At 48.1% G+C, this 24,774-nt stretch overlaps 1 protein-coding gene across 4 annotated transcripts in view; it reads right to left on the minus strand.

The window, feature by feature from the left end:
* Window positions 1-24,774, minus strand: part of CHD9 (chromodomain helicase DNA binding protein 9) — a 262,211-nt gene that overhangs the window by 63,743 nt on the left and 173,694 nt on the right. For all 4 annotated transcript variants that reach the window (XM_088471863.1, XM_088471864.1, XM_088471865.1 and 1 more), the window contains exon 29: window positions 23,361-23,583. In XM_088471863.1, the coding sequence (XP_088327989.1) occupies window positions 23,361-23,583 (223 nt within the window). The remainder of the gene's footprint in view (window positions 1-23,360; window positions 23,584-24,774) is intronic.

Consider the following 24,774-nt stretch of genomic DNA (forward strand, 5'->3'; position numbering starts at 1 on the left):
AAAGGCAAATTATTTTTAATGAGAATGGCTACACCATTATGTTTAGACGTACTGGAGGAATAAAACACGGTGGAGAAGTTTCTGGAGATAAGAGAAGGGTGGCTTGGTGAACGAAAGTGGGTTTCCTGCAAAAGGACAATGTCGGCTTTTATTGACCGAATAGTACGAAATAGATGGGAGCGCTTCTGGGGAGTATTAAGGCCGCGAACATTCATTGAAGCTATAGAGAGAGGCATGTCAGGTTAGCTAGTAGAATGGAGAAAAGGGTCCCAGCTCGCAAGGGAGGATAGGGGAAAGAAAAAAAAAAAAAAAAAAAAAAGGTGAGGGAAAAATAAGAAGAGGAGAGAAAGATTTAAAAAGGGAAACCAGCAATAACAGCAGGGATTGAGTATGAAAACCCTACCTACAAAGAAGGAGGTGAATGTACTCAATAGGTAGGACTTAGAAATCCAGAGAGGAGCAGGCTAAAAAAAAAGCCAGATAAACCTCTAAGAAAGCAAAAACACAACAAAAATAAAATATATTAATGTTAACAGCGTCACAATTAAAGAAAGATATAAATCTCCTAAAAGAGAGGAGAAGAACAGAACAGAAAAGGATTTGTATGATAGCAGGAGCATCCCCTGGGTGCAGAAGGGAGCGGGGAGGGGAAAGAAGTGACAGGTTGGTAGTTATAATCACAAAAGGAGCATAACTTAGAGAGACATACAAAAGAAAAAGGAGAGGAAAAAAAAAAAAAGGGAAGAGACATATATAGGGTGAAGTTATAGATTACAATTGTAGTAAGGAGAAAAAGGCAGAGAGTCACTACAAAATCTCAATGCTCTAAACATCATGAAAAAAAACAAGACATAGAAATAATAGACAGTAAGGTAGCATAGCCGATCGATATTCGCTAGTACCAAAACTGAGAGAACAGCTAAGAATATTATATGTATAGAAAGTGGATACCTGACATAATACAGAACTGTCCCAATAATAGCAACAAATCATAACCATAAAAGTTACTATCATTACAAAGAGAAAAAAAGACAGGAAATCACTACGATATCTCAATACTCTTGACTTCGTAAAAAAAAAAAAAAAAATTAAATAAAAATAAACAGTAAATATCATAACAGAACAGATCAGAATGAGCTGGTACCTTAACGAAGGGAGCAGCTAGATATATGTGTATGAAAAATAGATACAGAACATAACAGAATTGTACAGATATTAGTAACAAATAGTGACCATATCTAAGAAGTAAATAAACAATCTACATCTCAACTATATTACCTAGAAGAGAAATGAGCAAGAAAGGGGAGAGACAGGAGGTGGGGTGAATACAGAGCGGAAACCAGTAATCAGATATTACGTGTGGAGAATAGTAGAGCAGGAACAAGGCACAATCGGTGGGTAAGGCACTCAAGAAACGTCGGGGTTCCCTTCCGGGGAGGGGCCCGATTCTTCTAGGTAGTGAAGCAAGTCCTTACATTCACGAAGATCTCGAATGATAACAGTCTTGCCATTCAGGTCTACAATAAGCTTAGGAACCCCCAGCGATATCTGATTCTTCTATCACGAAGAGCCTTGGTTAAGTCTCGAAAATCTCTCCTCTTGGCAATCGTCAGGGGTGAAAGATCCTAGTAGAATTGGAGCTTGGCTGATTCGAATAGTATGTGTGGTTTACCATTTGTAGGATTAAGAACGAGTTCTTTGTCCTTATAACTAAGGAACCTCATAATGACGTCACGAGGAGGGTCGCTATCCCTGGGTTTTGGCCGAAGAGTACGGTGAGCCCTTTCAAGTGGTAGTGAGCGTGAGCCAAGGTCGGGGAGTAGGAAAGAGAAAAGTCTATAAAGATATGATTCCAGAGCATCAGGAGAAACTGATTCCGGGATGTTACGAATGCGGATATTATTTCTACGTTCCCGATTTTCCAGATCCTCATTTTTAGAACGAAGGTCAGAAAGTTCAGTAACGATATGATCCAGGTCTCTGCTGGTCTCATTTAAGGCTTTTTGGAAGCCGTTCTAGCGAGATTCAAGTTTAGTGGTTCTTGCAGCTAGAGTTGAAACTTCAGCTTTGATAGAGGCAACTGCTTTGTCGAGTTTGGTTTCAAGAGAGTCCTTAAACTCCGTGATGAGGGAGCGAAGAGCTAGAATGTCTTCTTTAGTAGATGGAGCGGGTGAGTGAGAACCATCCGTATCCATGGCAATGGAAGGGGGGGAAGGGGGACCCTTTTGTTGAGAAGATTTCGTGCCTCTCGTGAAGTGCTGCGAAATATCACTTCCCCCTTGTTTAGGACTCTTGGGAGTAGATTTCTGCATGTGTGGGCCACCAGTGTCAGGGTTGCCGGAGAAAAAAGACCTAGTGCCAGTAAATATGTCAGGGAACAAGTAGGCTAGAGAGAAAAAAAATGAAAAAATAAAACATATAGGGGATCAAAGCACCCAGGGGATGGGGGGCATGGGCACTTAGTGTGTCATTGCACTCAGATAGTCAGGGTTAAGGGCCTGACAACTGCACGCAGGGCAGAGAGAAGACTTAAGCCTCTGACAGTGCCTTAGGGCTGAGCTGCACTGAGAGCAGCAGACACGGGCCAACCTGCAGTAAACAAGCCCCAGAAGCAGACCCCGGCAGGCACACCGGAGCTCAGCACAGCAGAGGGGACCAAAATGTCAGACAATCCCCAGCTCCGTAGGTCAGCACCGACAGCGAGAGGATCCAGAGCCCGAAACAGGGAGTGAGGTACCTGGGGGGAGATCGCAGGTCTCTAATCAGGACAGTCACATAGAGGAGGGCAGTGAACTAGTTAACCAGGAGGGAAGATTATGAGCAGCAGCCTCAGTTGTTCAGTCGTGGCTGCCTGGGCACCGGGTGTCCGTCAGGTGATGGGCACGGCTGCCTCTTGGTCAGAACGCAGGAGGCTCCACGAGGAGACACCTACCTCAAGCAGCCGTCAGTGGGGATCTCACCACCGCAGGAGGGAACCTCCGAACGGAATGTTGCAGGAGCCGGAGGTAAGGCCGCGTGCATGCCGGCGGCTGTGGCTTGCCGGGAGTGATGTCCTACTTGATGTCGCGGCTTCGCGCCCGGTAAAGGCCGCTGCAGAGCTCCGGCAGTGACGGTCCCGCGAACTGCCCCACGAGGTCTCCGGGGACCGGGGTTGTAATCCGAGGTTGCGACCTCCGCGACCTTTGAATCTAGGCCCCGGGTTCAGCCCAGCTATAGGCCCCGAGCACGGGGCACTGGCTCAGGATAGGCAGTGCCTAGATAATTATTTTCTTCGATGTCCATAGGGTCCACAGGGATACCATGGGATTATGATGGTTGGGGACTAGGCACCAAACAGATGCCCTGGGTCCTCCTCTATATATACCCCGTTCCTAGCCATAGGCCTTCAGTTTAGTTAACAAGGAAGGAGCAGGAAAGAGGAGATGGAAGAGCAATAGTACACCAGAAAAACTCTCACACTAGATGAGGGAATCTGTGACCAAAAGAAAGAATTACCCATGCAGCCGGGTGGGTGCCCTGTGGACCCTATGGACCTCGAAGAAAAGGAGTTATCTAGGCAAGTCTTCCATAAATCTTATTTTCTTCTTCAGGGTCCATAGGGATCCAGAGATACCATGGAGATTTTCCTAAAGCAGTTCCCCTAGGGTAGGGACGCTCCTGAGCAAAAAGGAGAACTCGTCGCCCAAAGGAAGCATCCTGAGAGGCAAAAGTATCAAAGCCATAAACCTAAGAAAAGGTGGACAGAAGACCATGTGGCTGCCTTGCACAACTGCTCAGAAGAGGCACCACGAATACATGCCCATGATGGCCCTACAGACAGAGTAGAATGTGCTGTCACCGTGCTTGGGACAGGGAGATCAGCCTGCGTGTACACCTGAGAGATACTCATCCGTAGCCATCTCGCCAGAGTCTGCTTATTAGCTGGCCATCCTCGTTTGTGAAAATCATTTAATACAAAGAGAGCATCTGATTTTCTAACAAAATTTGTGCCCTTCACATACTGAGAGCACAAACTACATACAGGGAGGCTTCACCTACAGAAGGATCTTTAGCCTGAAAAGCTGGAACTACAATTTTTTCATTTACATGAAAACGGGACACTACAATAGGAAGGTACCCTTCATATGTACGAAGAACAGCTTTATCCTGGTGAAAATAAAAAATGGAGAGCAACAATAAAACACTGCCAAATCAGAGACTTTGAGAGCAGAACAGATAGCAAGGAGAAAGTGTCTTCGCTGTCAACCACTTCAAATCTACAGAGTCTAGAGGTTAAAATGGGGGAGCTAGTAGCCCCTTAAGAACCAAAAGACAAATCCCACGGTGCTACCGGTGGAACAAAAGGGGGCTGAACTCACAGAACTCCTTGGAAATAAATTGTATCATTTGGTAATGAGGCAATCTTTCTCTGGAACCAGACTGACAGTGCAGAACCTGCACTCTCACAGTAGATAGGCAGAGAGAGTCTAAACCCGCCTGGAGAAAAGCCAGTATCCCACAGTTTTCTGTGGGAACACCATTGACCAAAAGAATGCCAAACTCTATAATAGATTGCGTGCAGAGGCAGCCCTCTGTGCCCAAAGCATTGTTTGAGTTACAGCATTGTTAAACCCTTTTGCTCTAAGGATGGAAGACTCAAGAGACACTCCGTCAAAGCCAGACGAGGCAAGTCCGGAAGCAGACGGGGGCCCTGCACTAGCAGATCCTGCCATAGAGAAAGAGGATACAGACTGTCTATTGACAGATTCCGTATGTCGGTGAACCAATGACGTCTGGGCCAAGCAGGAGCCCTTATTATTACTGTTCCACCTTCCTGCTTGAATTTCCTGAGAAGTCTTGGAAGGAGAGAAATTGGAGGAAAGAGATAAGCCAGCTTGAAGTCCCATCTTACTGCCAGTGCATCCACGAAGGTTGCTGATGGGTCTCTGGTTGTGACGTGACTCCATGAGATCTATTTCTGGTAGACCCCATTTGTTTACCAGGAGCTGAACACTCCCGGATGGCGAGACCACTCTCCGGCGTGTATGCCACGGCGACTTAGGAAGTTTGCTTCCCAACTGAGTACTCCCAGTATGAATATTTCCGAGATGGCCGGAAGAGGACGTTTTGCCCAGATCAGAACCCTTGTCACTTCTTTCATGGCTGCATAACTTCTTGTGCCTAACTTAATGTGACTGTTGTCGCATTGTCGGACTGGATCTGGACCGGCTTGCCCTGGAGCAGGTCCTGTGCCATGATAAGTGGCAAGTATGATAAGTATGCTGATCGCAGTTCCAGAATGTTTATTGGCAGATTACTTTCCTGATTTGTCCACCTTCCCTGAAAGGTGTAATGACCTGTCACTGCTCTCCATCCGCGAAGACTGGTGTATGTGGTGAGAAGCGCCCAATTTGGAATCCAGAATGGGCACCCATTGTTCAGATGATCCTATCTCAGCCTCCACAGGAGGGAGTGACGAACCTCTGGAGTAAGAAGGATTCTCTGAGGCTTTATTTTAGGATACTGTCCTTTCCACTTGGAGAGAATCAATCTTTGCAGAGGCCTGGAATGGAACGGAGCATACCCCACCATGTTGATGGTAGATACCATTGATTCCAGTACCTGCATTGCTAGCAGAATGGATACCCTTCGTTTGCGAAGAAGCTTGCGTATTTGCAACGATAAGGCCACAATCTTGTCCTCTGGCAGAAACACAGTTTGTGCCCAAGAATCCAGAAGAGCTTCCAGATGTACCATTTGCTGTGTTGGAGAAAGTGATGATTTCTTCCAATTGATGATCCAGTCGTGCTATGTAAGCAGGCTATGGTCAATTGAATATGGTTTTGTAAAACGACCGAAGTCTGTACCATTATCAGAAGGTCATCCAGATATGGCAAAATTCTGACTCCCTGACGCCTGAGATAGGCAGTCATAGCTGCCATTATTTTGGTAAATACCCGGGAAGCCGTAGATAGGCCAAAGGGTAGAGCCTGAAATTGGTAATGTTGCTGAAGGACAGCAAACCGTAAAAATTGCTGGTGGGATGGTATAATAGGAACATGCAGATATGCATCCTGAATGTCCAGGGAAACCATGTAACCCCCCGGCTCCATTGCCAAAATAATTGATTGGAGTTTTTACATACGAAACTTGGGCACATGGATAAACCTATTGAGGGTTTTTAGATTTAGTATAGGGCGATAAGCCCCAGTTAGTTTCTGAACCAGAAATAGATTGGAATAATAACCCCTTCCCTGTTGCGACACAGGAATCAAGACTATTACCCCTGCCTGCAGCAGGGAGTGAATGGCCTCCTGAAGGGCCAAAGCCTTTACCACATCTGCTGGAGGATCTGTGCAAAAAAACTTCTGGGTAGGATGCCTCCTTAAAGTGAGGGCAAACCGCTGAGACCACTTCTCGGACCCAGGCATATGACGCCAACAATCCACAAACTGAAGTCGGCCTCCCACCCTGGGATCCCCCCAGGAGGAGGCCTGCCCCATCATGCAGAGGGTTTGTTGTCCAGCTTAGAAGCTGGACGTCTTGCCGAGCGAGACCTCTTAGTTTGTCGTCTTGATATTTTGCGAAAACTAGACGTCTTGGAGGACAACTGTTCCCTTATTCGTCCCTGAGAATGGAAGGACTAAAATTTTAGCCATGGTAAGAACTTACCTTTGTTATCTCTCTTTCTACGAAGTCCACAGGGTCCACAGGGTGACCTTGGGGTATAGGTGATGATGGGAGTCATCCGGGCACCACGCAGTTAATTTATCTTCTCAGGATGCACTGGGTTCCTCTCCTATACCCCGCCCCAAGGCCAGAGGCACCTCAGTTTTTCGTAGCAAGCCAAAAGCCGGAGGAGGATAAAAGAGAAGAAAGTCTGGAACACTTAAAAATAACATTCTCACACAGAAGGAGACGGAAAACCGGTGACCAGAGCGAAGCCCATCTGAAGCACAGGTGCATCAGGGTGGGTGTCCTTTGGACTTCGTAGAAAGAGATAATAAAGGTAAAATCTTACCATCTCTCATTTTCTAATTCAGGATCCAAAGGGTGACCTTGGGGATGTTCCAAAGCAGTACCCTCAAGGGCAGGGACGTTCCTATGTAGAGAGAAGAATCCGCCCCCCCGAAGGATGCATCCTGAGAGGCAGAGGTATCAAATGCATAATACCTCAAAAAAGTCTGGACAGAGGACCATGTGGACGCCTTACAAAGCTGAACAGCCATGGCGCCACGGCGAGCTGCCCACGAAGGAACCACAGACCGATTACAATGAGCAGTAACAGAGGTGAGCACTGGAAGGCCCTCATGAATGTAAGTTGCAGAGATCGCCAGGCGAAGCCACCTAGCCAAAGTTTGCTTATTGGCTGGCCACCCCTTCTTGTGGAAACCATAGAGTACAAGCAAGGAGTCTGACTTCAGAAGGCAACTAGTACAGTCCACATAAATCCTGAGGGCACGTAGCACATCCAATGAGGCCTCACCTGCTGAGAGGTCGGGGGAATTAAAGGGCGGCACAAGAATCTCATTAATGTGGAAACTAGAGACCACCTTAGGAAAGAAACCAGGGCGAGTCCGAAGCACCGCCCTGTCCTGGTGAAAAACCAGAAATGGGAAAAGACAAGCGAGAGCCCCCAAAATCAGACACTCTTCTGGCAGGAGCAATGGCCAGAAGAAAAACTGTATTAGCAGTAAGCCATTTGCGATCAGAGTCCAGAGGTTCAAATGGAGGGCCCTAAGGACAACAGCCAAATCCCAAGGTGCCACAGGAGGGACAAAGGGAGGCAGAATGCGAAGGACCCCTTGAAGGAAAGAGCGGATATCAGAAAGAGGAGCAATACTTCACTGGAACCACACTGAAAGGGCAGACATACGCACCTTCAGTGAAGCAAGGTGGAGACTAAAGTCCAAACCCGCCTGCAGGAAAGTCAAAACTCTGGATACCCTAAACACTTGAGGGTCGTAACTTCTGGGACGACACCATTCAAAGTAGGTATGCCACACCCTGTGGTAAATCCTGGCAGAGGCAGGTTTCCGTGCTCTGAACATGGTGTTAACCACAGAGCAGGAAAAACCCTTGGACCTTAGGAGGGAGCTACACCGTCAAAGAAAGACTATCCAGATCCGGGTAAAGGCAAGGCAAGGACTTTGAGACAACAGGTCCGGACGTTGACGCAACAGCAACGGAGTGTCGATGGAGAGACTCTGAAGGTCTGAGTACCAGTGACGTCTGGGCAACGCTGGAGCCACCAGCAGGACAATGCCTCCTTGTTTGAACTTCCGAATTACTTGAGGAAGGAGGGAGATTGGGAGGTACACAAACTGGAAGGTCTATTTGACGGACAGAGCGTCTACAAAGAAAACCTTGGCGTCTCTTGTCCTGGGCCCATACAGTGGCAGTTTGTGATTTTGTCGAGAGGCCATGAGGTCCACATCCGGAAGGACCCACTTGTCCACTAGGAGCTGAAACACTTCCTGGTGAAGAGACCATTCCCCTGGATGCACGTCGTGACGGCTTAGGAAGTCCGCTTCCCAATTGAGAACTTCTGGAATGAACACTGCCGATATGGCTGGTAGATGGCCTTCCGTCCATGTCAGGATGAGTGACACCTCTACACATTGCTGCCGGACTTAGAGTTCCTCCTTGATGGTTCATGTAAGCCACGGTCGTGGTGTTGTCTGACTGAACTTGCACAGGCTTTTTGTCTGACTGAACTTGCACAGGCTTTCCGTGAAGTATGAGTCTTGCTTGTTGTAGGGCCCTGAAGACTGCCCGAAGTTCCAATATGTTGATTGGGAGAGCAGACTCCTCTGCTGTCCTCCGCCCCCGAGAGGAGTATGGACCCGTCACTGCGCCCCAACCCCGGAGACTGGCGTCCATTGTCAGAAGGACCCAGTCCGGGCGCCCTTTGGTGAGGTGGACCGACTGCAGCCACCAAGTCAGAGATAGACGCACCTCCGGAGAGAGTACCATCGTTTGTGTCCTTATCCGATGGGGTAATCCGTCCCACCTGGAGAGGATCAATTACTGCAGGGGCCGGGAATGAAACTGGGCATATTCCACCATGTCGAACGCAGACACCATGGATCCCAGTAACTGCATGGCTGAGTGTATGGACACTCGATGACTGTGGAGGAATCTGCGCACTCGTGCAAAGTAGAGATTTGTCTGTGGTCAGAAAAATCCTCTGCTGTTGAGAATCCAACAAAGCTCCCAGGTTGAGCATCCTTTGAGGTGGGATCAGGGAGGACTTCTTTCAATTGATCAACCACCCGTGAATCAAGAGTACAGATATGGTCAGCTGTAGGTGGTGGTGAAGGACCTGCTAACAGCAAGAGGTCGTCAGGTATGGTAACAGGTGGATACCCTGCAGCCGCAGATGGGCTGCCATTACCACCATCATTTTTGTAAAAGCCCGAGGTGCAGTAGAGGCCAAACTGCAGAGCCTGAAACTGGAAATGCTGTTGTGACACAGCAAACCTGACAAAACTCTGGTGAGCCGAAGTAATCGGAATATGCAGGTAGGCATTCTGTATATCCAGAGACACCATAAAATCTCCAGGTTCCATAGCCAGTATGATGGAACGTAGAGTTTCCAACCCTAACCGAGGTACACAGAGGAATTTGTTCAGGGATTTGAGATTGAGGATAAGTCGGTGGGATCCGTTTGGCTTATGCACCAATAAAAGGCTGGAATAATAAACCATTCCCCTCTGGGATAACGGGACCGGTACAATGGCCCCCGCCTGAAGCATGGATTGTACTGCCTCTTGAATAGCCAAGGCCTTGTTTGACATGAGGTCTGTGCAGAAGAACTGATGGGGAGGACGTCTGCAGAAGGAGAGGGCGTACCCCTGAGAGACTACTTCTTTCACCCAGGTGTCTGTGGTAGTCTGACACCAGCGCTGTGCGAATTGAAGAAGTCGGCCTCCCACCCTGGGACCCCCCAGGGGGAGGCCCGTCCCGTCAGGCTGAGGGCTTGTCGTCAGGCTTGGCAGCTGGACGTCTGGCACTCCAGGCTTGTTTCTCAGGCTTGGTCATTTTCTTGGTGGTCGACGGCCTAGGAAAGGACTGGGTTCTAACCTTACCTGGGGCTTGATAGGTCCGAAAGGACGAAGTCCAAGACCCCGAAGGAGCAGGAGGCAGACAAGCTGACTTAGCAGCTGCCAGTGTATCCACAATCTTGTCCAAATCTGGGCCGAACAGGACCTTACCATTATAGAGTAAACACTCCAAGCCCTTCTTGGAGTTCGCATCTGCCCTTCAAGAGCGAAACCACAGGGAGTGGCGAGCCGCAATGGCCGCTGTGGAGATCCTTGCATTCAATAAGCTGGAATCGAAGGCAGCCTCGTTAATATAGGTAGCTGAATCTCGTAGGTTGCCCACAAGATTCAACTGCTCCCTGGTCGCATCCGAAGACAAGGACCCTTCCAGGGTGTTTGCCCAACATTCCATAGACCGAGCCACCCAGCAGATAGCCATGGCTGGTCTGCACGCGGCACCTGAAAGGGAATAAACTGATTTCAGGCAAACCTCCACCTTCCTATCTGTAGTATCCTAAAGGAACGACATGGAAGGCATAGGGAGAGTCTCTTAACCAAGCACGTGCCGTGGGAATCCACCGCTGGTGAAGTTTCCCATTTAGAAAAATAGCCCTCAGCAAATGGATAAGCATAGGCCAGACGCTTCTGCGGCTGGTACCGCTTTCCAGGTGTTTTCCATGCCACCTCCAGGTGGTCCACCAGTTGGTCGGACAAAGGAAATATGGCAGCGGCCGCCTTTACAGGCTTGAAAAGGGCATGTCTGGACTTAATTGCTGGAGGTTCATCCTCCTCTATGACCAAGGCCGCACGGACAGATTGTATCAGATGAGGAATATATATTTTTGACTTTGATTCCACCTCACGTGGAGAGGATTCGGAGTCAGAGTCATCCAGGAGCGCCCCATCATCAGATGAGACCTCGTCATCATCATATAGAGTAGATTGGGACGACGGCAAAAATCTTTTAGCCGGTCTGCCTAGGGGTGCCTCCTGCTACTGCACCTCAGTCACATTTTGCAATGCAGTGGGATTTGTATTAAACAACTGGGGGATAGGACCTGCATGGGTGCAGCCGGCTGAAGCAGACTCAGAGGGCATAAGCTACTGTTGTGTGAACCCCAGGGGGGAAATCACAGGAGGGACAGCTAAACGTCCCGCAATGGTCAGAAGTGCTTGTGCAAAGCACGCCCAAGGGGGCTCATGCAGAGTGGCAGAGAATGTAGAGGGACCTGGAGGAGCATAACACCTCAACATGTCTCCCATCCCCAATTCCGCTGTACATTTTTAAAAGGACAGCCGGGCGGGAGCCAAATTTGGCATATCACTCTAACTGCCAGATATAGTTAAGAGGATACCAATATAATGTATGTGACCCCCTGCACAGAAAACAAGAGATATGGTAAGAACTTACCTTTGTTATCTCTGTTTCTACGAAGTCCATAGGGTCCACAGGGTTGACCTTGGGGTATAGGTTGGGAACCAAATCCGGGCACCACGCAGTTAAAGCTTTTAGCTCCCAGGATGCACTGGGTCCACTCTCCCTATAACTCCACCCCCAAGCCAGAGGCACCTCAGTTTGTAAGTAGCCAAAGGCCGGAGGAGGAGAGAAAAAGAGAGAGAAAACTGGAACACTCAATAACCATACTCACCGAAATGGGAGACGGAAAACCGGTGACCAGCCACACAGCCCATATGAAGCCAGGTGCGTCAGGGCGGGCGCCCTGTGGACCCTATGGACTTCGTAGAAACAGAGATAACAAAGGTAAGTTCTTACCATATCTCTTGTTTTCTACTTCAGGGTCCATAGGGGGTCCACAGGGTTGACCTTGGGGATGTCCCAAAGCAGTTCAACCAAGGGTGGGGACGCTCCTGTGCTGAGAGGAGAATCCGTCGCCAAAAAGGAAGCATCCTGAGAGGCAAAGGAAACCAATGCCTAGAACCTTAAAAAGGTGTGGACAGAAGACCACGTGGCCACCTAGTAAGGCAAAACAGCCGAGGCGCCACAGCGAGCCGCACACGAGGGTCACATGGCCCGAGAAAAAACAAGCATCAACAACAGGAAGGCCTACCCATGGGTAGGCCCCTGAGGAAGACCTACGAGGCCATCCAGCCAACATTTGGTTATAGGCCGGCCATCCTTTCCTGTGAAAACCAGAAATCTCAGACCACCAATAAGGAGTCCGATTTCCGTAAGGAACCTGAACGGATCACATAAATCCAAAGAGGCCAGACCACAGTCAATGAGGCCACACCAGCCGAGAGGACTGGGGACAGAATGGCCGTACCATAAGTTCCAGAATAATATGGAACCTGAAAACCACTAAGAAGAAACACAGGGCGAGAGCAACTCCCACCCTGACATGATGCCCTCCAGAAGAGGGAGCCACATGAGAACGCTCCGAATTCAGACACTCTCCTGGTTGATATAAACACCCTGAGAGAAAGAGAGAGCCTAAGCAATAGACCATGTAATGGCTATCACAACCAGCGGTTCCATTGACTGTCCCCGGAGGTAACGAAGAACCACTACTTACTCCCAAGGAGTCCCTAGGGAGGACAAATGGAGGCATAATCAAGAAAACACTCCAAAGGATGAACTGGATACCAGAGTGGAGCAATTCCATATCTTAACCATACTGACAGTGTAGAGATCCGCACTGTCAGGAAGACCAGGCCAAGTGTGAAACCCAAGCCAGCCGGAAGGAATGCCAGAATATCTGGAAATCCTAGACACCGGAGGATTGTATCGACAGGTACAATACCATAAGATTTATGGCTGCCACAGTTTGTGGTAGGTCCCAGCAAAAGCTGATCCATGTGCTCTAATCATTCCAACGATGACAAAGCCAGGGAAGCCGTAAGACCACTGTAAGGACACAGTCAAAGACAAACGACCCAGGTCCAAGGCAAAACCAAGGACCCTGAGACAACAGGTCCGGGCAGTGAAGCATCAGGGATGGAGTATCGATGTAGAGACTCCGAAGATCCAAGTACCCCTGACATCTGGGGCAATCAGGAGCCACCAGCAGGAAAGCATCTCCGTCTCGATTGAAAACACTTCCAAAGACCTCGAGGAAGAAGGGAGACCGGAGAACACAGGTACACAAAGTGGAAGGACCACTTCACCGACAAAGTCGCTGAAGGTTGCTTCAGAATCCCCAGAGCTGAACTGTAACACCATAGTGTGATAAAGTCAGAAGGCCATGAGGGTCACCTCAGGGGGGTCCCCCCTGCTCACCAGGAGATGAAACCTCTCTTGGGGAAGAGACTAGTCCCCGGGATGCACGTTGTGACGGCTGAGGACTCCCGCTTCCCAATGGAGAGCTCCTGAAATGAACGCTGCCGAGATGGTCGGGAGGAGACCCTCGGACTATGTCCGAATATGTGACATACCTGTCATTGCCACTCAACGAACAGTGTTGCTAAAAAGGAAGCCACTGTCCTGACCCTGTCGGACTGAACCTTTTCAGGTTCACCGGGAAACAAGAGTTATGCCAGAGTAAGTTAATTGACAGGGTGGAATCGACAGACGTCCAACTGCACTGAAAAGGATTCGATCCAGACACTGTCCATAGCAAAGAAAACCCTGGACGAGATGGCCATAGCCACCCGGACAGGGACCGACTTGCCTCCGGAGAGAGCATCATCGTTTGAACAGTTATCCGACAGAAAAAACTCGTTCCATCTGGAGATGAGCCAATTATGGAAAGGCCTGGAATGGAACTGAGCCCATTCCACCATGCATCCCAGAGTGTAAAGACATCTGTCGACTGCGCAGACAACCATGTACTCCTAATGGAAGAGAGGAGATTCCGTCTTACGCCAGAAGAATTCTCAGATTCTGAGAATCCAGCAGGGATCCTAGATGAAGAATACCCAGAGAGGGATGCAGGGAGGACTTTTTCCCCGTTGATTAAGCGTCTGCACCCTGAAGAAGCCACAGTCATCCTGACCTGGCCGTAAAGTACCCCGGTGATCCCGCTAAGAGCAGGAGGCCGTCCAGGTACAGGAGCATTGGGATATACTGAACAGAAGAACTGTCAGAAAATCCAAAACGCTGGTAAACCCCTGTGGGGCTGAGGACAGTCCCAACAGGCAGAGCCCGAAAAATTGTAAGTGTTGCTGTGATACAGCAAACCTCAGCCCATGCTGAGGAAAGGTCTCTGTAAGTACCCGTAGGCACGCGTCCTGTATATCCAGTGATACCATAAAGTCCCCAGGTTCCAAACATCGTATGATGGAGCATAGGGATTTCCTCCTGAGCCCAGGTAGCTTTAGGAACTGGTTCAGGGAATTGAGACAGAGAATAGGCCAAAGAGGACCATTCAGCCACCGCACCAGAAAGAAAACAGAACAACCAGTCCCTCACTGAGATAGTGGGGATGGCCTAATAAGCTCCGCTTACCGCAACAACTGCATAGCTTTCTGGATCTGTAAGGCCCTTGTAAAGAGGGCGTACCCTCCTACCCACGTAGCCGCGGCAACTTGACACTAATACCGGGCGAACTGAGAAAATCGGTATCTCCCAGTTGTAGGCCTGTCCCGTCAGGCTGAAGAGATATCCGTAGGTTCAGAAGCAGGATCGGCTGGCAGTCCAGGCCTGCTCGGTACTGGATATGTCGGCCCTTGTAGATGCCGACAGTCTACGAAGAAACAGACCTTTAGGCTGACCCAGAGGACAAAAAAGACTTAACAAACTTAGTCTGAGGCCTTGTAGTGGGCATAGCTCAAAGCGGTAAACTTGTCGTTAGTAATACTGCCAATGTTACTACAATCTTGTCAAGGTCAGGACCAAACAATATCAACCCTAAAGATGGTATCTGCACCTCTGCATTCCCAGAGCGCAGCCATAGGGTATTACGGAGGATAGTGTCGCAGCCGGAACTCTGAAAGTTAGGAGACTGGTATCCAATATAGGCATTTCCACCTATGACAACAGCATATATTACGTGAGCGACCAAATACATTTGAACCCCCGACGTGTTGGAGGGGAAAAAACGTTACAAATGTATCAACCCAATATGCAATAGTATTAACCAACCATGCTATAGCCATGGTAGGATGGGTAACAACTCCTGAAAGCAAGTATACTGATTTCAGGCAGAGTTACCACCTACGGATCCGAAGAATCCGACCACGCAGGAATGGGAGGCGTAGTAACGTCTGTAATCAGACGAGTAACACGCCCATCCCCCCCAGGAGGGGCTCGTGATGACCCTCAGGGAATTTGGGACAGGAGGCCAAACACTGTTGTAACACCTCCTATCTGGCAACAGCCAGAGTCCCGCTATGCGATCCACCCGCTAGTCAGCAACAGGGAACCCGAAGGCACGCAATACTGAGGGTGTATGATACAGGTGCAGGTCAACATTCACTCTAACCAGAATGGACCTGCTACCAGCCCTAAAGCAGGGATAATAATACCTGAAATAGGCTTCCCCCCGTGTAAGAGGGAAAGAGCCCCGAACAGTACCCAGTTCACGGCAGAGCCAACTGGGAAGTAACCACAGGGCGTCAACCACGCCAATTAGCATTTCGTAGAAAACGACATCCACCCAGGGTGGCTGTTGTGGTAATCAGTGCAAGGGGAATGACAGACTATTGTGGCACCAGGGGGAATTCATATACTGCGAAAAACCCCTGCAGGGAGCGGTAGTCTGTGTCACAGGGGAAGAGTGCAAGAAGCTGCGAGATACCCTGAGATGAAAAGGGCAGTATGGTGAAGTAACCCCAAGTGAGGTACAACAATGGGGCCCGCCCGGCGATCCGCAATTGAGAGGATCCCGAGAAAACAAACCGCCCAAGGGGGTCGTGAAAGAGGCCAGCACCAGATGACGCCACATACAGAACCCTTTATGAGTCAAATCCTCCGCACTAACACCTGCAGCACATGACTTGCAGGATAGTAAAAATGGGTGCAGTATAACGCTCTATCTCCTGGTCAGACATATCTGACCAATCTTGGCGGAAATATTAAGCAGCACTATACTGGTCCTGACTGATGCCAAAAATTAGCTGCAGGGACCCATTTTCAGCGTATGCAACACACAGTTCCATCTAAAATATGGCAACGTGCAGCACGCAACAGTATGTGACAAACCACACAAATATTAACAAGTATATAAATGTGAGGTCTCAGAACCACCCTAAGTACAGCTGTATTAGGGCAGATAAAGAAAAGGGATAGATATACACTGACAGGTGAGAGAATAAAGTACAGTCAGCACTAGCATAAGTCACATACAATGCAGATATATACATATATACATAAACATGTCATATAATATACTGCACTATTACACTGCATTCAACTGCCCAGATTCAGTGTCTGGGAAGGCTACAGCGCTGTGTACACTGACCTGATGGTGAGGTACGCAGGGGGACTGGACCAACTGCCATCCTGAGAGATTTCTGCTGCACCACAGAGATAAAATGGCCGCTGGAGACCTCAGAAGAAGCGTGGCCCGCGGAGGAAGCAGCTCAGCGACGCCAGACTATGGATACTGAAAGGCGCGCTGAGCTGAGGGGAGGAGCCGCTGTAACAGGGAAGGCTGCCTCCCCTGGCCGGCTATTAACCCCCGGGACGCCGGCTCCCTGCACCGATCGTTAAGTCCCTGGTGGTCTAGTGGACACACGGGGTATGGGGGGCCCGCCGCCACTGCCGGTGCCTCCGGTCTGTCCCCTGAGACCGGAGGCACAGGACTGCATTTGAAATGCGCGGATCACCGCAAGCGGTGATCCGCGACCTTACCTGCTCCCCGTGGATCCGGCAGCGGTCCTGGGCGCCCACAGAGTCCGGCTAGTACAGACTCTGGGGTCCCGCTGAGATCCCCAGATCTGTACTGGCGTCTCAGCGCCAGCGGGGTGACGGAGCGGCAGCTTAGACGTCCTATGGACAGTCCGACGCTGCCGCTCTGAAGAGTCCAAAGTCCATGGAAAAAACTTTGTCCCTAAAAAAATAAAATAAGCTTAGGGGCTGCTAATCAGCTCCCCCTGCGCTAACGGTGACCCGACTCCGGCCAGGCACCAACTTAAACTGAGGTGCCTCTGGCTTGGGGGTGGGGTTATAGGGAGAGTGGACCCAGTGCATCCTGGGAGCTAAAAGCTTTAACTGCGTGGTGCCCGGATTTGGTTCCCAACCTATACCCCAAGGTCAACCCTGTGGACCCCCTATGGACCCTGAAGTAGAAACAACAGACTGCGTGGTTGCACCCCGACAACACCAGTGTTAGGGCTCAGTGAGAAAGAACAGGCACAGGGAAAGTAAAAGGCTGAGAGTTCAGATAGTGAAACTCAGACAGACAGCGCTAGCATACAGTCACATACAAGGCAGAATAATAACACCTGCACTTAATGGTACTTACTGATCAACTACGCAGACTGAGCATCTGGTAGGACAAAAGTGCTATATACACTGGCCACGTCCTGAAGGAGAAGACGCCTGCTGTGAGCTGCGACTTTCAGCCAGGAGAAAACGGCCGCCGGAGATCTCTGAGGGGGCGGATCCGGAGGAGGGAAGCTGCCAAAGCCCAGCCAGACAGCGGTGGAAAGGCGCGATGTGCAGCGGGGGAGGAGCCGGCTGTTAAGACAGGGAAGGCTGCTTCACCTGGCCAGCATTTAACCCCCGGGATGCTGGAGCGTTTGGCCGAACTCCAGCCCTGATGTCCCTGGTGACCAAGTGGAAGCGCAGGACTCGGTGCTTGGCTTCACTTGCTGTCATCCCTAAAGCTTCTCCAGCCCTGGGGAAAAAAAAAAAAAGACTGCACACACTACCGCGGTGACGTGCTGCTTACCTGCTTCCCCGTAGCGTCCGGCTGCAGTCCAGGGAACCACCGGGGTCCCTGCTAGCAAAGACCCCAGATGCCCGCCGAGATCTCCCCGGGTAAGTACCGACGTCTTGGCACCAGCGAGGTAACTGAGCGGCAGCGCGGACGTCTCCTGGACTGTGTGCACTTGAAGGAGTTTTCTTTAAAAAGAAAAAAAATCTTCAAGGGCTGTTTTAAAAGCCCCACTGCATGTCAGTGACCCAACTCTGGCCGGGCACCCAACGAAACTGAGGTGCCTCTGGCCTGGGGGCGGGGTATAGGAGAGGGACCCAGTGCCTTCTGGGAAGAAAAATTAACTTCGTGGTGCCCGGATGACTCACATCATCACCTATACCCCAAGGTCACCCTGTGGACCCTGAAGTAGAAATAAACCTGTCTAGACTTTATAGTCGCTGCAGATGGCAGACCTGCTGACTTTGAATCTGTAGCCATTTAATACAACTCTGCTCCAAAAAGTACTTTTCCATAGAAAGGTTAAAACTTCCAGCGCCGCCTTTGATCCTGTATCAGCTTTCCAGGATCTTACTTAAAGGGCCCTGCTAGCCACTATTGAAGCTACTGATGCTTTAGAAGCTAAAATTTCAGCATCTACAGAAGCTCATCCAAGATAGGAAGCAGCCTCCCGTATATGGGAGATATACATCATCTGTTCTCTGGTAGCCTTGGTAGGGTATTTTCCAATGCTCCCATCCATTCTTCAACAGCCTTAGTTACCCAGGCTCCAGCCATAGCGGGTAACAGCTTCAGATGATGAAAAGATCGTTCTGAGATATGCTTCTATCTTTTTATCTGTGGAATCCTTCAGAGAAGATGCCGACGGAATAGGCCAGTGGTTCCCAAACCCTGGGGTGCCTCGGGACACTTACGGGGTGCCTCAGGTTGGTGGTCCAGCACCAAATCAAATTATTTATGGTCAATGTAACGTAAATATTTGGACAAACAAAAGCGCAAACCTGTCCAGCACCACATAACTGACCCTAAGGATGACAGTTAAGCACAATTTACTTAATCATTTTTTTTCTCAATAACAAACTTTTGGCTCAGGGGTGCCGTAAAAACAATCTTGATACTCTAGGGTGCCGTGATTCAAAAAAGTTTGGGAACCACTGGAATAGGCAAAGTAGCATTTCTAATTAAATGCGTCACGAGCATCCACAGTAGGGGGTACCTCACACTTAGTACATATAGAAGCCGGGAAAGTATACAACAATGTTATTTTCTTATTCACATAAAAACGTTTGTCAGGGTTACCCCATGCCTCATCCATAACAGAAGACTCCATTTTGATCACAATCCGGTGGTGATTTAACACTGGAGCCTTCTTACTATGGAGCTGGTTCATCATCCTCAATGTTTACGATTGATTTAACCGCCTTCACCAAAGAAGGAACATCCACTGTGGACGGATGGTCCTCACCCCTGAGCTAGACCTTGGAATGGAACCTTGCGCATCATCTGAATCTCTGATGATGCGTATGACTGATAAAAAGCTAATTTTCGCTTAGGTGCCTTAGTACCTACCGGTCTGCTATCAACATAAGATGGTGCCATACTCTGTCTAAAATGGCCATCAACATCCTTCCAAGAAGGATGCATAGAATGTTGTGTACACTCCATCCAAGGAGGCATAGGGGAGCAGCCATACGATCCACAAACTGCTTCATTACCTGGGACAAAGAGGATACCCAAAAAAGGCTCTTGTCCAGGGGCAGGCAAAACACAAACCATCCTTAATGTCCTGAGGGGATAAATAAGCCATACTTTATTCACATGAAACCAGCACAGAGGGCTCCCCCTCCTGTATCCCTTTATCTTTTGCCATGTTTAATATAAAGGCAATAGTTGCAATGTTATGTGACAGCATTCATAAAATCTTAATGAATGTGAAGTACTCAGAAAAACCTCCACCCCAAGAGGATGGAGAGAAAAACAGAGAGAAAAACAGTGATAGTTATAACTGACAGACAGAAATAAGAGAGAGTGTCAATACAGCAGCTAGCAAACAGTCACAAACAATGCATATGTAATAAAATTACAATCAACTACACAAAACGCAAAAGGAATGGTAGGATATAGAGCACTATATACCTTAACCAAGGGAGACTGCCCAAACCCTCCAAAAGACCAACAGCTACAGGGCGCACTGAGCTAGGACCGTGAGGGTAGGCAGAGCAACCCAGACACGCGAAACACTTCGTAGGGACGGTGTCTGGGTCGGGGGAGGAGCTGCCGGGGGAGCGTCTACCTCCCCTAAACTGATTAAACAGCCGGGTACGCTGGCCTCTTAGCAGCAGAGTGTCTGCTGCTGATCCCCGGGGTCAGACGATAAGGCCCAGGTGGTGTAGTGAGGGCGCAGAGAATCCCGGGCTCTGACAGCAGCGGCTTCTGGTGCGACTCTGACGCCAGAAGCAAGGACTGCCATCCGCAATTCCCCGTAAGCGAGGAATCGCCTTACCTGACATCTCCGTGCGTCCAGTTGCAGTCCAGGTCGCAGCATTGCGGCTAGCAAGCTTAGCCGCGACCAGCCGAAATCACCAGCCCAGTTACTGGTGTTGCGGCCCGGCGGAGGTAGATGGAGTTGCACTATATGCGTCTTAATTCAGATGCTTAGTATTGGCAACCCAAAAACAAAAAAAATAAAACATAAAATAGAAGCTTAGGACTGCCAGAGCAGTCCTGTTACAAAGGTGCGTATTGATCCTGCCGCACCAAACGAACAACTGGAGTCCTATGGCTAGGGGCGGGGTATATATGGAGGAGGACCCAGGGCATCCTGGGAGCTGAAGCTTTAACTGTTTGGTGCCTGGTCTCCAACCATAATATCCCCAAGGTATCCCTGTGGATCCCTATGGACCCTGAAGAAGAAACAGCCACATTCTTTACCAATTTCACGTTGTCTTATTAGCACCTCCCTCTTAATAACTGACCACAATGCAAATTCAGTGTTACAAAATATCCCACTGTTATTCAGAGCATTTAATTTTCTCGAGCAATGAATTTGAAGGTCTAATATTGAGACTCATTGGTTAGTATACTACACGGAGAGACCACTACAAAAAAACTCAGGGCCGTATTCAATTTGAGGCGTTAAGTCCGGATTCGAGGTAATTTTCCGCCGATGACGTCATTATCGCCTGTTTTAGTTTTCTTCCGTATTCATTTTGAAAGACTTTCCGCCTAGGCGTTAAGTCAATGCAATGTAATAGGCGGTAAAGTATCGCCTATGAATGGCAGGCGTTAAAAAGTGCAGAATTGGGGTTTTGGGGTGCAACATTTCGGGAACCCCCGTGCAGCCTTCAGACAGTCCCCCAAAGGTAATCTGTGTCAAAAAAATTTAAAAAAAAAAAAAATTAAGGGCACCCCAAAAAGTCACTTTAGCAACTTTAAAATATGCTGAACCCCATTTTCAAGTACCCCAAATTTGATGGCCATAGTTGTTTTGTCCTATAAAAAACCTCTAAATGCTCTTCTGCATTCATCTGGTATAGGTAAGTATGTGTGAATGGGTAGATGTGTGTAATAAAGTTATACTGTCACGGTGTGTGTGTTTTGTCTTTTTTTAACTATTTATTTTACAGTGAAATTACAGGTGCCGCATGTCTGCTGGCACATGTAGTTCCACAAGTGCAAAATGGTAGGCAGGCTGGCACTTGTAGTTCCACTGTAAAGTACAACAGTGTTACATTATTTGGCCCCCCTATTACCACCATACCCACTGCTCCAGGGGTATGGGGATGAGCCCCAGGCTTCAGCGTAAGCCTGTGGTGCTCGGGAGAGGGGGGGGGACCCTTTTTTGGGGGGTCCCCGACTCCCCCGAGATCACCAGCTTGCGCTGACCGACTTGCGGTGTAATGCTTTGGACCTAGAGCCTCGGTGATTGGGTCTCCGAGCTGTGGCATTACACCCCAGTCGGTTGGGTCTGGTGCTGGTCTTAAATATAGGGGGTACCCCACATCTTTTTTGCCCCCTATATTTAAAACCAGCACTAGTCCCTGCAGCCTGGTGTTGGTTACTAAAATACGGTGGAACCCTACACATTTTGTTACCCGTATTTTTAGAAACCACCACTGGCTGGCAAGCCTAGGGCTGGTTTGGCTTTTGGAGGGGGTACCCTATGTCAATTTTTTTTTTTACTTTATTCCGTTTTTTTTACAGGTACAAACAGAAGGGGAATTTTCGTGAAATATTCCAGGGATCCCCCTAAAGATGTGTAGACATGGGGATCACTATGGGTACCCCCATTTTTATCTCCTGAAGGAAGTCAGGGTTTCTAATAGCCGCGGCAGGGAAAAAGACCTGGCAAAGCTATTTAAAAACAGACTTTCTTTTGCAGGCAAAAACAAGGGCACCCATAGTGATCCCCCATGTCTGGACATCTTTAGGGGGGTCCCAGGAATATTTCCCGAAAATTCCTGTTTTTTTTTCGTAAATGGGGTCAAGGGTCATTTTTAAAAAACAGGGATAATTTTTTAATTAACTATAGCAATTGAATAAAGTATAGATTTGGGGTTTAGGGGTGCAGGCTTATAAAAAATAGCCTGTACTTTTGGGAATGCCCCCTTAAAACGAAATGTTGCAAAAAAAATGTAATTAAAAAAAAAAAAAAAATCGGTACACCTCAAAAAAAAAAAAAAAAAAAAAAAAGACATTTTGGGGTGACAAAAAAAAAAATTGTCAAACAAAAAGCCTAACTAACGAAATTAATACTGGTGGGGTCCCCAAGTATGTGGCAGGTGTTTTTTTTTTATTGCGCAGAGTAGCGGCAGGTGTATTTTTGCAGAATTTATAAAGTTACCTTTAGGGACTTAAAAATATGCTAGTACACATTTTCATGTACCCCAAATTTGATGGGAACACTTTTAAAAACGAAAAAAAAGCTAAATGATCTTCTGCATCACTTCTTCAATGTCAGGAAAAAACACTAGCCGCGGCTATTTAAAAACCCTGACTTTCTTCTGCAGGCAAAACGGGGGTACCCATAGTGATCCCCGAGGTCTGGACATCTTTAGGGGGTCCTACAATTATTTCCCAAAAATTCCCGTTTGTTTTCGCCGATCCAAGTATCGCCGGGTGCCGTTTTCGCCTACTTTCAAATTGAATACGGGGATACGCGGGCACGCGCGCAATACTTTAACGCCTGGAAAACAGGCGAAGGCAGTGTTAAGTCCGGGCCACGTTACATTAACGCGGCTCGGCTCAAATTGAATACGGGCCTAGGTATAATACTTGTTAGCTTTGCAGCATCTAGGGAATCATGTATATTTTGGTTTGCTCTAACAGTCTTAAAAAGATCATATTACAGTTTAGGGGATTCTTATTGTAATAGTGTAATGCAGTGCTCACTAGAACATAGCAAAGTTCAACTGTATATGCAAAAGCATGGACTCCATGTCATCCCACACTATACATACCAGATTGATCCTGGTCAGCTGTGACTTCAGAAGTGATATAATTATACCTTTAAATAATTACTAATAAAACAAGTGAAACATGTAACTACTGCACAAACCTCTGCTGTCTTTCAATTTTTGCAGCCACTTTTGGATTGAGAGAAACCTCTTCGTAAGGTGCTTGTTGTGTTACGGTTTGGTGAATGGGAAACATGGGTGGGATTTGCTGGATCTGCCGGAACTTGGAAGTGCGCTGGAATGCCGTTATAAGCCTCCGCAAGCGGGTGGTCAGTGTGGACTGCGTGGGCCAGTAGCCTTTGTCTCCTTCCTGCCCCTGTCCATCTATGTATAAATGAAAGAGAAAGGAAAAATTCACTTCACTGATCATAAAAATCTCCCAGTCTCCGTGAACATACATTTTTTCTTAACATCAAAAAATATTATTCATCATACTAAATAATTTAATCTTTTAAGTCTTTACTTTGATAGTTATTATAGTTTTTTATGTCTCTGCCATCCTATTTCCTGGTAGTTGATCACAAATGTTATTTTTTTTTGAAAGCTCAGAACGGTTCTCTCACTCAAAAAGAAGCGTAAAATACCCATAAATGTGTTAAGGGATATTGTTTCAGGCCACCTAAAAATACTCCCGGGAACCAAAAGTCCTTTAGGGACAAGGATATTTAGACCCCCATTCGTGGGATGCGGGGGAGACCTTTTTCCCTGGGATCCACTGAAGCTTTACCCAGGGATCAGAATCTTCTGCCTTCCTCATGGAGGGAGGATGTCGGAGATTCAGGCTGGTGGAAACTGCAAGGCCACACTCCCATCCTAAATCTTGGATAGAGTAACCCATAAGTGCAGCCATGCCCCACAATCCATGGAAAAATACAGTGCGGTGACAAAACAGTGGAGAAAAAAAAAAGAATAAATTAGTGCTGTGAAATACAGTGCCAGCCTTCCAGCTGTAAATGGAAAAATGTTCCTGCCCAGCCAAAACACCAGGGCAAAGTAAGCGAAGTACAGAACAATAAAGTAAGACAAGTACAACACCATACTCAATAATTGTTACTTGACAAGGCCCCAGTGAATTTTTGTCACCCCTGAGCTGCTACTCCAGTTGCGTTATATATCCCGGGCTTTGTTGTTGCCAGCCTTGAACCTAGATGACAATGTAATTATCCATTATAGGTGGACCAGATCATAAGCTCCTACAACAAAACTACACTTGATTTTAGCCAAAAGGCAAAGGCACACCTGGGAATAGATGGAAGAGCTGACTGATCAAGTGCTGGTGAGGCCATTTGTATTTAAAAATCAATTCGATCTAGACTGCTCACAACAAATAAATAAATGGAACTTGCATGGCCTCAAAAGTGTACACCATCTTTCCCTAGGACCTTCATGCAAAGGTGAACAGATATTTCTCAGTGAGTGTAGGAAAAAAATATATTTTCTTGCAGTCAAATCCTGTGCTAACGGGTGTTGCAAGAAAATGCCCAGGAAGACCACATGCTGAAAAGATATCTGGTT

Source organism: Taudactylus pleione, unplaced genomic scaffold (genome assembly GCF_031769625.1).
Source record: "Taudactylus pleione unplaced genomic scaffold, aTauple2 ptg000117l, whole genome shotgun sequence".
Lineage (NCBI taxonomy): Eukaryota > Metazoa > Chordata > Amphibia > Anura > Myobatrachidae > Taudactylus > Taudactylus pleione.